This window comes from Electrophorus electricus, chromosome 5, assembly GCF_041902795.1.
Source record: "Electrophorus electricus isolate QZ-2024a chromosome 5, ASM4190279v1, whole genome shotgun sequence".
Taxonomy (NCBI): domain Eukaryota; kingdom Metazoa; phylum Chordata; class Actinopteri; order Gymnotiformes; family Gymnotidae; genus Electrophorus; species Electrophorus electricus.
The window spans coordinates 12377696-12392780 of record NC_137501.1 but is presented as its reverse complement, the minus strand read 5'-3'; the positions used below and the strand labels follow the sequence as shown (position 1 = coordinate 12392780).

At 42.1% G+C, this 15085-nt stretch overlaps 1 protein-coding gene across 3 annotated transcripts in view; it reads left to right on the top strand.

Annotated features, from left to right (window-relative positions):
* The first annotated feature begins 22 nt into the window (after positions 1-22).
* The window catches only part of LOC113582958 (uncharacterized), a 33193-nt gene continuing 18130 nt past the window's right edge, over positions 23-15085 (top strand). Inside the window, exons 1-5 of one of the 3 annotated variants that reach the window (XM_081714195.1) lie at positions 23-2616; positions 2771-3100; positions 3286-3348; positions 3750-3781; positions 3876-4553. In XM_081714195.1, coding sequence (XP_081570321.1) covers positions 2580-2616; positions 2771-3100; positions 3286-3348; positions 3750-3781; positions 3876-3983 — 570 coding nt within the window. In that variant the 5' untranslated portion in view covers positions 23-2579 and the 3' untranslated portion in view covers positions 3984-4553. Of the gene's footprint in view, positions 2617-2770; positions 3101-3285; positions 3418-3749; positions 3782-3875; positions 4554-15085 lie in introns of those variants that run through there. The other 2 variants (XM_035530146.2, XM_081714194.1) reach the window with 2 other exon arrangements.

Here is a 15085-nt window from a genome sequence, read left to right as displayed (position 1 = left end):
TGTGGGAAAAATGAAAGGATTTAATTTTTAAATGATTAATTTTTATTTTATTTTAAATTTTTACTTGTGAATGTGATTAAAGTGTCAGTCGGTTATGTTGAAAGATTAAAGCAGCGAGTTGTGTAGATGCACACGCTCAATTGAAGCTTTTATACAAACTCACACCGCAGATTATAATACATTTTATAATAAATCTCAACATTTATAATAAAGTTATTACAACATACAATTTATTTTAGTTGGCCACTTTGTCATCACCTCTGACTCCAAGATAAAGGGGGAGGGGAGGACAGGCGGGACCTCGACAGTGAGGAAGGGAGGACTGGGACCGACTAACGCTGCTTAAAGGGGACCCGTCATCCTCGTTTTCAGTGTTCAGAATTTTAATTTCGGTGTCTTCTAGAATAGAAAACCACATTATTTTTTCTCGTGCTCTACATCTCTTTTCTCCCACTGAAACACTCTGTTTTGAGCTCTTGTGTCTCTCCTGATCCCAAAGTTCCCTGAACGTGCTCTGAACTTTCAGCTCGCCAACTTTGTTCTGATTGGTTGACTGCCAGAGCGGCTCCACCCCTACACGTTCCACCTACTGATCCATCATAAAGAGCTTCATTCTATATTATAGATCAGTGGTTTGCAGACAGACCTTTCTACCCTGACCAGCTGTAAACATTGCAGCCTTTGAGATGTTCTATTAGAGTGGACAGTGTCCCCAAAGGGACATGCACATGGCTAGAACCTGGTGTTACGCATGGGTGAATGTATCGGGGGCCATTAGAAATGTAGGAACATGTGAAAAGCTTTGCGTGGTGAAACATAAAATGTTTAAACTATATACGTTGAACATGGAAGTCATCTTGTATATCCTCGCGTACCCATTTGGACTAAAAAAAAGCAAATTATAGCAGCACTTGTGTGATAATCAAACTGACAGAGCCCACAGTGCATGTTATGTCGACCAATCACATTAGGCCACTAGGTGTGTGTTATGGCATGGTAGTCCCCAAAAACTGTATGAAGCAAGTATTTTATTTTGAGCTAGTTTCTTCTTTCTCTCTGTCTGCAGGCCAGAGTTTTTTATGCCTCACTTCTCAAGGGGAGGAAACAAACAGCCCAACAAGACGAGACTGTGTTCCTCTGATTTCAGTACTTATTCTGGTCAGTACTGGTAGAATTTAGAACTACTGAGGAAGGTTCTGGAACTTCAGCAAGGATTCAGGAGTGCAAGCAAGTGAGAATAGCTGCAGTTGCAGAAAGGTCTAATAAACAAACACAACGCAGTAATGAGAGAAAAACCAAGGTCAGAAACATGAGAAACAGGAACATCTGAGCCAGAACAGTAAGACAGTAAAACAGTAACAGGTAACTAACCGGAGTAACAGGAGTACCAGGTAAGAGTAACAATAAGAAGAGTAACAGGTATCAGTAAGAGAAGTGTAAGTGATACTTTTACTGTTACTCGTTACTGGTAACATTAACAGTAACAGTAAGAGGAGTAACAGGAGTACCACTAAAATTAACAGTAAGAGTAAGAGGAGTAACAGGAGTAACAGTAAAATTAACAGTAAGAGGAGTAACACTCATTCTTACAGTGTGTAAAATTATTTGAGGAACAGAGCAGGCACATGGTACCAGGTGCACGGGGGCGTGGCTGGTGATTGGTGAGCTGGTGCTACTGGATTGGGGGTGTGGCCAGTGATTGTTGAACTTGTGCTGGAATGAGGGTGTGGCTGGTGATTGGTGAACTTGTGAAGCTGGAATGAGGGTGTGGCTGGTGATTGGTTGGCTGGTGGTGCTAACATGCTTTTTGTCAAAACAGAAAACCCACAATGAGGCCCTTCTGAAGCAATGCACATTAACTTCACTATCTGATCTCAGATCTGTTATATACTGTTTAGACCTGTCATTGTTATTGTAGTGCAATAATGTCTGATTTTCTAGTAAACAGTGAATGTGTAAGACAGGCAATCTGCATGTGTGCATGCGTGCATGTGTCTGCATTGTCACAGCGAGAGAATGAAACTGAAAGACAATAAAAGACAAGTGCTTATTTTCATATTTTGTTGCATGCCGAGTTCAAATTATGCGATTTTAGCCCCGATTTTCTGATCGCCATTAGGTTTCATAGGTCGCAGAGTAAACCCAGATCATGGCCAAATCTGTGTTCGCTCGGGGTTTGACAATCAGCTCTCGATTGCTATGTGTGAAAAGTCACAGTCAGATAGATGGATACACTGGGGAGAGAGGTAATAATACATTAACTAGATAAAAAAATGCAAAAGTAAATAAAAAAATGAATTCATTAAAGGGTGTTTACAAACAGACAGAGATGTGTGATTTCCCCTCCCCCACCCTGAGAGTTTGTGAACAACAAAGCTCCTGCAAATTAACACAGGAACCTCACAATGACACCACATCTCATAGCCAACTTGTCAGAATGGCCTTTGCCACAAACCTGTGAAATCTGTTAAAAAATAAAACATGTAAAAGTTCCACTGACGAGAACCAATCAGATTTCTGTGCGGTCGTCTGCGTTAGCAACTCACACCACCATCAGACACCCAGCCTCAGACTGAGAGATGGAGAGATCAACACTCATACTCACGATTCTCTTGTGTGAGTAGATGTGCTTTGTGATATATGTGTATTAGGAGTGTTTCTGTAGATGATTGTGTATCTGTCTCCTCTCCTCTAGAATGCGAGATCTTACCATCTCATAACTTTCTTTTGCTGTCTGTTCATTGAGCTAAAGTGAGATGTTCTCCTGCAGACGTTGCGTTCTCCGGTCAGAATAGGAGCTCTGGAGTAGAAGAGGAGAAGAGAGTCATTCGTGGACAAAACGTCACTCTCCTCTGTGACTGTGAAATACACAGGGGGTCGAATGTCGCCTGGTTTAGGAACTGTTCACACTCGTATCAACCTACTCTCAAGCTCCCACCTGAGCCGTCCCGTTACACTTTAAAGTATAATGACATGGATAAAACGCACCACCTGGAGATTACGGCCATCACAGAATCAGATCAGGGTGTCTACTACTGCGCTCGGGTTACCGCTGGTAACTACTACTATAGAAACAAGACAACTCGACTCTCTGTTATCGGTAAGATACCTCATTTGCTGTTGTTGTACAACTTTTTGGTGTGAGGTTCTTCTGGTTTGAAAACTATCCTGTTTTGAAAATTGCTATTAATGATATATTTCGCATCTTTCTAGGCTGCATTAGTAAGGTTTTTTAACCTTCACCCTTTCTCCATTAAAACAGTTTCACTTCCTCTCCAATTTCAGACACGGATGTCTCTGGTGCCGAGCTCGTGTCAATGCGTAGTGTCTGCTGGACCCTGCTGTTCGTTGGGTCTCCTGTGTGTGTTCTCCTCTCCTCCACCTGTGTGTACTGTTTCTATAGTAATATAAAGAGAGGTATTTCCTCACCATCATTCTTCCTTCGACTCCATTCCTACTCTAGAATTTTCTCCAGTATAATGTAATTTAAATGTGATGATCAATTAACATATAATATAATATTATTAGATTATTTATTACTAAGTAATAGTAATATATTTGGACATCTGGACAGATTGATGGGGGTTAGGGGACATCCAGACAGACTGATGGGGGTTAGGGGACATCTGGACAGACTGATGGGTGTTAGGGGACATCTGGACAGACTGATAGGATTAGGGGACATCTGATCAAACTGATGGGGTTACTGTTACGCTGCACTGACTGTCCTCTTTGGTTTCTTCACTCAGAATCCAGAAAGAACAATGAATATATATATGAGGTACATGCATTCTCACTACACGGATGTTTACATTTTAAACATATTTGCCACCCCGGTTACTGGTATAATTATTTGCTCTCTCTCTCTCTTTCAGGTGATCTGTGCTGAGGAGCATGAGTGTGAGAGGACTGTGAATGGAGAGATCTGTGACCACACTGAAGTCTTCTACACACCTCAGATATCCTCACTCAAATCAGAATAAACACAGCAAGCTAACACACACATATTCAGTAATGAGTTTTCTGTGTCGGATCGTCATTGGGTTGCCATGTAAGGCTTCAGGGTAGACTTCATGGTAAAATAACAAACCAAACAGTCCAGGAGGGAGTGAACATGAGCACACAAACAGGTTCTAGAGTCCAGTGTTTTTGTGGAGCCATTTGGACATTTTGCTGAGGGATCCAACAGTAGCTACTTGGCAGTGGTGGGGTTTGAACCAGCAATCTTCCATTTATAAGGCAAGTACGTTAACCACTGAGCTACCGCTGCCCTGCTACTGTCTCCTGCACCTGCATCGAGCCCACTTCTGGTTCTGGGTCAAGTTTCTCCTCCTGTTATGATCAGGCTTCTTTTCCTGGCCTGACCCCGGCTCTCGAACCATCTGCTACCCAGACCTTTGACCCAGACCTTCCCGATAAATGTCAGGATGCAATCAGCTTCATTATTCTCCCAAATCTTCTGTGAATCGTGTGTGAAATAATAAATATAGAAATAAACTTACCCTGCCTTGTGTGTAACTTCATATGTGTCAGTGGAAACATTTGTTAGTACCTAAATATTAGATCCTGAATGTTCCAGTGCGGTAGAGTGTGCAGCTGCGTCTTAGCAGGTTCGCGCCGTGGTCTAAAGAGTCCTATATCTGCTGCACTGCACAAAAACCTGCAAACAGGAAACCCACAATGAGGCCCTGCATGTCAGGTGAAGGTCAGGACTCTTCCGAAGGTCTGCACTGACTGCATTTTACAAACTTATAACATAAAGGATATGGAACAGACAGCCAGGATCAGGGGGTGCTACATTAGAATTTCTGAACATAATAGCTACAGTTGTTTAAAAAATATATTCATATACATTTAAGAGCATTTAGCAGCAACTATTAGCATCTAGGTCACCATCCAATCCTTCTGTGTGTGTGTGTGCTTCTTGTTTTTCTGACCTATAGTCACTGCAGGTGGGGGAAGTTCACTGTGTGAACGTAGACCCAGTGAGAAAACAAATACCACATTATCCGAGTGGAGCAGAGAGTTTGATTGGCTTTCTAGGATGGATGTGACTGTTCTTTTAGCAAGCTCAGTGTCACGGTACGGCCCCTCCCCCATCAAGTCTGTGTGTGCATGTCTGTGCGCGTCCGTATTGCCACGCCCTCTTGTGTCGTTCACCTGATCCCTGTTGTGTGTAATTGTCATGCTTGTATATATGTCTCGTGTCGTATCGTCGAAGTTGTCCGTGTTTGATCCAAGTAGTCTGTGTAAATACGTGTGTGTCTAAATAAAATGTATGTTTATGTTTGACGTGCCTGGTCCCCGCATCCTGCTTAACCCTCAGCCGTCACATTAAGTGTGCTCGCCCTTTCTTTGAACAGTCTGTAAGGAAGGGCCAATAGAGAAGTGATGATACAGCTGATGAAAAAGCAGAAGTTAATGCTTAGCTGTTGTCGGGCATATTTAAAATACCAAGAGGTAACAACTGTTCTTTGCAGAAAAGGTAAGCAATGAAGCACGGGGATGTGTTTCGCAACCCCCTTAGCTGCACTCATGAGATTAGCACATGAGAAAACAGCAGGAAGCGGCAGGGTGATATATACTCATGTAAGAGAGAAGTCAGAGGCTTCTCTCCCTCGATACATAAGGGACAGAACCAATAAAGCTCGCTCATCTGCACATCTGGCAAGTTTCAAGTTTCAAGTTTGGTTTATTTGTCACATACATAGTCATACAGAGTATAACTCGCAGTGAAATGGTTGAGAGTGCTCTGTCCAAACTGAGGAAAAAGAAAAACAGGGGTGCATAGAGAAATATATATTCTATATATATACAAAATATATTCTATATATATATACAAAAAAATATTAACAATGTATGTACAATATATGTATATTATGTTTATATACACAATGTATATATGGTTATGTATATATGTATGTACACAATGTACAGAATGTACAGTTCCATCTTGTAAATGAAATATTTACAGTTATATGTTACATGGTGGTAACTGAACATATTTACAGTTACATGTTACATGGTGGTGGTGGTTCCCACGGTTTATCAGTTTCCCTGATTCAGGGCCCGAATGGCCTGTAGGAAGAAGCTCCTTTTCAGTCTCTCTGTCTTGGTCTTCAGGGAGCGAAAGCGCTTCCCTGACCTCAACAGAGAGAAGAGCCTATTGTTGGGATGGGTGGGGTCCTTCACAATCCTCCTGGCCTTGGTCTGGCACCGCTTGTAGTAGATGGTCTGCAGGTCACGAAGTTCTGTACGAGTGATGCGCTCTGCTGAACGCACTACCCTTTGGAGTGCTTGTCTGTCCTGCTTGGTGCTGTTCCCAAACCAGACTGTGATGTTCCCCGTGAGGATGCTCTCGATAGTGCAGGTGTAGAAGTTCCGCAGTACCTTAGAGGGCAGTCTGAAGTCTCTTAGGCGTCTGAGATGATAAAGACGCTGATGAGCCTTCTTTGCCAGGGACTTGGTATGGCAGGACCAGGACAGGTCCTGTGAGATGTGAACACCAAGGTACCTGAAACTATCTACTCTGTCCACCGTGGTTCCACTGATCCTCACAGGTTGGTAGTGCCGCTCCTGCTTCTTGCTGCAATCCATGATCAGCTCCTTTGTCTTAATGACGTTTAAGAGGAGATTATTTTCCTGGCACCAGTTTTCCAGGTGTTTAATCTCCTCCAGGTAGGCCCTCTCATCTTTGTCTGAGATCAGGCCCATGACAACGGTGTCGTCAGCAAACTTGACAATGATGGTGGAGCTGGAAGTGGCTGTGCAGTCGTAGGTGTACAGTGAGTAGAGCAGGGGGCTTAGGACACAACCCTGAGGAGCTCCAGTGCTGAGGATGAGGGTGGATGAGACACAGTTGCCCACCCGTACTGATTGTGGTCTGTCTGTTAGGAAGTTGGAGATCCAGTCACACAGGGATGTATGCAGTCCTAGATCCTCCAACTTGGTAGTGAGTCTAGAGAGGATGATAGTGTTAAATACTGAACTGTAGTCGACAAACAGCATTTTAACATAATTACCCCTCCCTTTGTCCAGGTGGGTCACTGTGGTGTGGAGCAGATGTGCAATTGCATCATCAGTGGAGCAGTTGTGGTGGTATGCAAACTGCAGTAGGTCCATGGAGGCTGGCAGTGAAGATGTGATGAAATCTCTGACTAGCTTTTCAAAGCACTTCATCACAACTGATGTGAGGGCAACAGGGCGGTAGTCACTGAGGCTGGAAGGTCGAGGTTTCTTCGGGACGGGGACGATGGTGGATCGCTTGAAGCTGGACGGGACAATACGGAGCGTCAGGGAGAGATTGAAGATGTCGGTGAATACCGGGGCTAGCTGGTCTGCGCAGGCTTTGAGGACTCTCCCGCAGATACCATCTGGTCCCACCGCCTTCCTGGTATTCACCCTTTTAAACACTCTCCTCATGTCACTCTTTGTGATGATGAGAGGGCGCTGTTCTATGGTGGCTCGAGTCCTATTGATTTTTCCTCCACACTAAGCTAACCTGATCACGGCTGTGTGTTTTTACTATGGGTGGTTTCACAGCCTCTGTAAGTGAGTTAGGAGTTTAGGAAACCCTGCTTTAGTTTTACAGGATCATCTGGACTTAAAAGCCTTAATCAAAGAGTCACGGTCTGTAGTCAAGAGACCGTAGAGAGACTTCTGGGACTGGGCTGGAGTTTATTCCCAACTCATCCATTATTAAAGTTAGCATTGCTAAGGTTCATACTCTGGTATATTCTAACCTCCCTAACTGTCCTTCCTTACAGATTGAGATATATTTCTAACAGACACTGCTACTCCAAAGCTGGCTTATCATGTGGCTACACAAACACACGTCTAAATTCTCAAAGGAAACATTTGTGGTTTGTCTCTGTTTCACTGTCTCTCTCCTTATCTGTTTATAGAAGCATTTGTGGTTACTCTCTTATCGCTTCTCTCTCTCTCTCTCTCTCTCTCTCTCTCACACACACACCTCTAAATGCTCTAAATAACCACAGTGGGTTAGAATAATTCCAACAGAGCACAATGGGTTAGAATAAGTATTAGAGGAACTCTAATTAAGGACCAGTTATGTGAGTATTACATGAACTCTAATTAGAGCCCAGTTATGTGAGTATTAGATGAACTCTAATTAAAGCCCACTTATTTAAGTGTTAAATTAACTTAGGTATTAAAATGATTAGATTAATTAGGGCTCAAGTCCTCAGTGTCACTGAGCAGCAGGTCTGAGACACACTTACACTGAGTGCAGCACAGCAGCATACAAATGTGATTCTAATAACAGAGTGTTAGTGCATATGACCTGGTGAGAGTGTTTAATGGATGGATATAGATCATGTGACCTGGTGAGAGTGTTTAATGGAGGGATATAGATCATATGACCTGGTGATAGTATTTAATGGAGGGATATAGATCATATGACCTGGTGATAGTGTTTAATGGAGGGATATAGATCATATGACCTGGTGATAGTGTTTAATGAATGAATATAGATCATATGACCTGGTGATAGTGTTTAATGGATGGATATAGATCATATGACCTGGTGATAGTGTTTAATGGATAGATATAGATCATATGACCTGGTGATAGTGTTTAATGGATGGATATAGATCATATGACCTGGTGATACTGTTTAATGGATGGATATAGATCATGTGACCTGGTGATAGTGTTTAATGGATAGATATAGATCATATGACCTGGTGATAGTGTTTAATGGATGGATATAGATCATATGACCTGGTGATACTGTTTAATGGATGGATATAGATCATGTGACCTGGTGATAGTGTTTAATGGATGGATATAGATCATATGACCTGGTGATAGTGTTTAATGGATGGATATAGATCATATGACCTAGTGATAGTGTTTAATGGATGGATATAGATCATATGACCTGGTGATAGTGTTTAATGGATGGATATAGATCATATGACCTGGTGATAGTGTTTAATGGATGGATATAAATCATATGACCTGGTGATAGTGTTTAATGAATGGATATAGATCATATGACCTGGTGATAGTGTTTAATGGATGGATATAGATCATATGACCTGGTGATAGTGTTTAATGGATGGATATAGATCATATGACCTGGTGATAGTGTTTAATGGATGGATATAGATCATATGACCTGGTGATAGTGTTTAATGGAGGGATATAGATCATATGACCTGGTGATAGTGTTTAATGAATGGATATAGATCATATGACCTGGTGATAGTGTTTAATGGATGGATATAGATCATATGACCTGGTGATAGTGTTTAATGGATGCATATAGATCATGAGAGAAATGCTGGGGCCACATTTGTCAAAGTGAAACAGAGCAGCTCATTTAAAAGGCTTTGTTGCTTGTGCCCTGTCAGCTGTCTGAACTGGGAGTAGAACTTAGAAATGCATAATGCAAAACTTACCAGAGGTCAGTGTTTAAAAACCAGTCTGGCACAATGTAGCTTTACTTGATTATTGTGGCTGAACTAAGATCACTAATTACACACCATTATGTTTCACAATTCAGCTGTTGTTTACCATCACACACTCCACCACCTCTCGACTACCCCGAATCTGCCATCCTATCCTGTGTGAACTCATGAAGTTCACACAGTGCAGTGTCCCTGTTGGCCTGCGGTGGAATGTACACGGTGTTGATGGTGAACTCATGAGGAAGATAGAATGGACGAAACTTGAGGGCGAGCAGCTCCAGGTTGGGTGAGCAGCAGCAGGCGAGAGTAACAACATTGGCATCGTTGCACCAGCTGTTGTTTACCAGCACACACACTCCACCGCCTCTCGACTTCCCTGAATTCACTGTCTTATCCATGTGGTCAACCGAAAAGAACCCGGCTGGCTGGATGGCTTGGCTCGGTACCGCTGGGTTCAGCCACGGCTTGGTGAAGCAGAGGAGGTCGCAGTCACTAATGTCCCTCTGGAACTTTATCCTGGCCCGGAGGTCGTCGAGCTTGTTGTCCAGAGACTGGACGTTGGCTAGCAGGATGCTTGGTAAGGGAGCTCAGTGTGCTTGAGCCCTCAGCCTGTTCCTGACGCCGGCTCGCTTTCCTCGAGGCCTTTTCCTCACGTCGCGTCCTTTGTTCTCCCTCAGGATCTCCGTCGGCCATCTTGGGTCCGGGGTTAGAGACAGCTTGAGGTGAGTGTTATGTATACCAAGATAAATAAGATGCTCTTATTTATCTTGGTATACATAACACTCACCTCAAGCTGTATGAGATGCACGTCGTGGTTCAGAGAGAAGGGCTCTGGAGATGTCAGGGATGAAAAGAACGAACAAAGTGGCAAGTGTGGACAGAGCAGTCACGATGGCAGCCGACCTCACCGGCGCCATCTTGAATTCAACTTGAGTTTATACATATGCAGGTAATATGGAGATTATAAGTAATTACAGTCAAAATATACCAATATGATAGTTGTATACTCATGAGTCAGTAAGAGAAGATATTACTGAACCACGACCCATGTAGTAACAATGTCATTGTAGTTCGTGACATCATCTCCAGGGCCAGTGGTTAAGTTACTTGACTTGCAATTGGGAGGTTGCTGGTTCAAGCCCCACTGCTGTTAAGTTGTTGTCGGCAAGGCCCTTAACCCTCAATTGCAAGTTGTGTTCAGTCATAATTGTAAGTTCCTTTGGATAAAAGCGTTAGCTAAGTACTTTATAGGTAAATTTACTCTCTCACTTTGAGTCTCATGTCCACTTCTGGCTAGAGAACACCTACACCAGTCCAGCTCCTCAAACACCTACACCAGACAATGAAGGCGTGCAGAGCTCAGTCTTTGCCAGGATGTGCGGAAAGCTCTGGCAGCTTCTTCGTGTGTCTTCAAGTTGTGTGTGAAACCTCAGATGTTTCCATGACTCTGTATGTTTGTGTGTGTTGTGAAAAGGTCAAAGCATCACATGAAAAGCCTGTTGTGTTTTTATACTCTTCATTATCTCACATTCACCAGTTCACGCAGATGCACCTCACCTTTGACCTGACCTAAAGAATCAGTCCTGTCTCAATACCTGCAGCAGTGCAATTATTCACATCCTGTTTACTGACAAGCACAATCTATTGTCTAAATCAGATCCTGGATCAGTGTAATCACTTTAACCAGGCCTGAAATACCTAATATTAAACAGATCTGAGATCAGTGGTTAAGGACCGTCAGTGTGCAGAGGTCAGGTCTGAGCTGCAGGGTCTCATTGTTGATTTCCAGTTGTAAAACAGGAGGGGAATGGCAAAGAGGAGAGTCGAGGGCACAGTCTAATGTCAAAACCAGTAGGCAGAATCCGAAGTAGTCCGAAGGGATAAGAATCAGGCATCGTCTAGGAGGAAAGTGGAGGTCAAAATCTGGGAAAAACAACAGGAACAAGGAACGCTCGGTATGCATGAGGATACAATACTTCGCGAGTATGCTAAGGGAACCAGGAGGTTATAAAAGAAACTGAAATGAAAGACAACTGTAAAAATTCAGTATTCAGGTGAGGGTGATCTATGTCTGGGTGGGGAAAGGTTAGGGGGCAGAACTGAAGCTGTTACACTATGTCAGGGTCTGTTGCTTGTGGCTGATAGGTTGTGCACAGGAAGTGAGGGTTTGTTCAGAAACACGATTGGTCCACATCAGTGGAACGTGTGGTAATACTCTTTGGAGGTATTGAGGGTAGAGGACATTGTGTCATGCGACCGCGTTTCAGCAAAAGGTTTTTTTGTTTTTTTTCTATTCCAGACAATAAGTCACCAGAGGGAAAGATCTGTTTCAACCTTCTGTAGCTCATATCTGCTTAGGAGAAAGACATTTGACTCTAATCTCAAGAGCACAAATTACCAGTAATATCAAAACAGTACATTTCAAGGAATTAGCAAGACATTGTGGACTTTATAGAAAAGAACTAAGAAAGAATATCTTGTCCATAGTTTAAGTTTTTGCCTAAGTTCTGAGCCAGAACATTTTGAGTGGTCTGCATTATCTTCAGTGTGGTTTAAAATGATTTTTCTTCTGTTTTCAATACCCATTTCCATGTTAGAAGGCAATGTTAATGCAAAGTTGTTTAATATTATGTTTTTTTAATTAAAAAGTTCAATTCAGTAAGGTCTGTGCATAATTTTTAATATCTGTACTTCCTTAGAAACCCACTGCTTATTACAGTGACAACCCAGGAGATTTAATAACTATCAATAAAGAAAACACACCACCAATGAACACAGTGATGATTGTGACATCTGGAATGTTAAAGAGATCAGTGTGAGGATCGCAAAATGAAAAAACAAAAAAAAGAATAATTCATGTTCAATTCATTTGCTGTGTGTAGATGGTGGTCCTTTTCAGTGTGTATTAGTTTGTAACTTCCTTAACAATTGTAAATGAAAGACAAAAATTCATAGATTTACAGGCTGAAAATTACGTGTGGGAAAAAATGAAAGGCTTTAATTTTTAAAGCCTTTAATTTTTACTTGTGAATGTGATTAAAGTGTCAGTCGGTTATGTTGAAAGATTAAAGCAGCGAGTTGTGTAATTGCACACTCACTTGAAGCTTGTATACACACATACATACAGACACACACAGACACACACATACACACACCTGCAGCTTACAGTGTCTCAGTAACACTTACAATAAATTTATTACAACATACAATTTATTTTATGTCTGACTCCAAGATAAAGGGGGAGGGGAGGACAGGCGGGACCTCGACAGTGAGGAGAGGAGGACAGGGACCGACTAACGCTGCTTAAAGGGGACCCGTCATCCTCGTTTTCAGTGTTCAGAATTTTAATTTCGGTGTCTACTAGAATAGAAAACCACATTATTTTTTCTCGTGCTCTACATCTCTTTTCTCCTGAAACACTCTGTTTTGAGCTCTTGTGTCTCTCCTGATCCCAAAGTGCCCTGAACGTGCTTTGAACTTTCAGCTCGCCAACTTTGTTCTGATTGGTTGACTGCCAGAGCGGCTCCACCCCTACACGTTCCACCTACTGATCCATCATAAAGAGCTTCATTCTATATTATAGATCAGTGGTTTGCAGACAGACCTTTCTACCCTGACCAGCTGTAAACATTGCAGCCTTTGAGATGTTCTATTAGAGTGGACAGTGTCCCCAAAGGGACATGCACATGGCTAGAACCTGGTGTTACGCATGGGTGAATGTATCGGGGGCCATTAGAAATGTAGGAACATGTGAAAAGCTTTGCGTGGTGAAACATAAAATGTTTAAACTATATACGTTGAACATGGAAGTCATCTTGTATATCCTCGCGTACCCATTTGGACTAAAAAAAAGCAAATTATAGCAGCACTTGTGTGAAAATCAAACTGACAGAGCCCACAGTGCATGTTATGTCGACCAATCACATTAGGCCACTAGATGTGTGTTATGGCATGGTAGTCCCCAAAAACTGTATGAAACAAGTATTTTATTTTGAGCTAGTTTCTTCTTTCTCTCTGTCTGCAGGCCAGAGTTTTTTATGCCTCACTTCTCAAGGGGAGGAAACAAACAGCCCAACAAGACGAGACTGTGTTACTCTGATTTCAGTACTTATTCTGGTCAGTACTGGTAGAATTTAGAACTACTGAGGAAGGTTCTGGAACTTGAGCAGGGATTCAGGAATGCAAGCAAGTGAGGATAGCTGCAGTTGCAGAAAGGTCTAATAAAGAAACATAACGCAGTAATGAGAGAAAAACCAAGGTCAGAAACATGAGAAACAGGAACATCTGAGCCAGAACAGTAAGACAGTAAAACAGTAACAGGTAACTAACAGGAGTAACAGGAGTAACAGTAACAGTAACAGTAAGAGGACTAACAGTAACAGTAACAGAAACAATAACAGTAACAGTAACAGTAAGAGGACTAACAGTAATAGTAACAGTAACAGGAGTAACAGGTAACAGTAACAGTGACAGGAATAACAGTAACAGTAACAGGAGTAACAGTAACAGAAACAATAACAGTAACAGTAACAGTAAGAGGAGTAACAGTAACAGGAGTAAGAGTAACTAACAGTAAAATTAACAGAAACAGTAAGAAGAGTAACAGTAATAGTAATAGTAACAGTAACAGTAACAGTAAAAGGACTAACAGAAACAATAACAGTAACAGTAACAGTAACAGTAAGAGGAGTAACAGTAACAGGAGTAAGAGTAACTAACAGTAAAATTAACAGAAACAGTAAGAAGAGTAAAAGTAATAGTAACAGTAACAGTAACAGTAAAAGGACTAACAGTAATAGTAACAGTAACAGTAATAGGTAACAGTAACAGTGACAGGTAACAGTAACAGTAATAGATAACAGTAACAGTAACAGTAAGAGGAGTAACAGTAATAGTAATAGGTAACAGTAACAGTAACTGTAACAGTAATAGATAACAGTATGAGTAACAGTAATAGATAACAGTAACAGTTACAGTAAGAGGAGTAACACGTAAATACTCAGAATTCCAGTGCAGGACAAGAGAATTTCTGAGAGTGTGTATAATCACAGAAACAGAGCAGGCACATTGTACTGGGTGCATGGGGTGTGGCTGGTGATTGGTGAACTGGTGGTGCTGGAATGGAGGCGTGGCTGTTGATTGGTGAACTGGTGGTGTTGGAAAGAGGGTGTGGCTGGTGATTGGTGAACTGTCATGCAGAAATGGGGGCGTGGCTGGTGATTGGTGAACTGGTGGTGCTGTAATGAGGGCGTGGCTGGTGATTGGTTGGCTGGTGGTGCTAACATGCAATTTTCAAAACAGAACACCCACAATGAGGCCCTTCTGAAGCAATGCACATTAACTTCACTATCTGATCTCAGATCTGTTATATATTGTTTAGACCTGTCATTGTTATTGTAGTGCAATAATGTCTGATTTTCTAATAAACAGTGAATGTGTAAGACAGGCAATCTGCGTGTGTGCATGCGTGCATGTGTCTGCATTGTCACAGCAAGAGAATGAAACTGAAAGACAATAAAAGACAAGTGCTTATTTTCTTACTTTGTCGAATGCCGAGTTCAAATTACATGATTTTAGCCCCGATTTTCCAGTAACCATTAGGTTTCGGAGGTTGCAGAGTAAACCCCGGATCATGGCCAAATCTGTGTTCA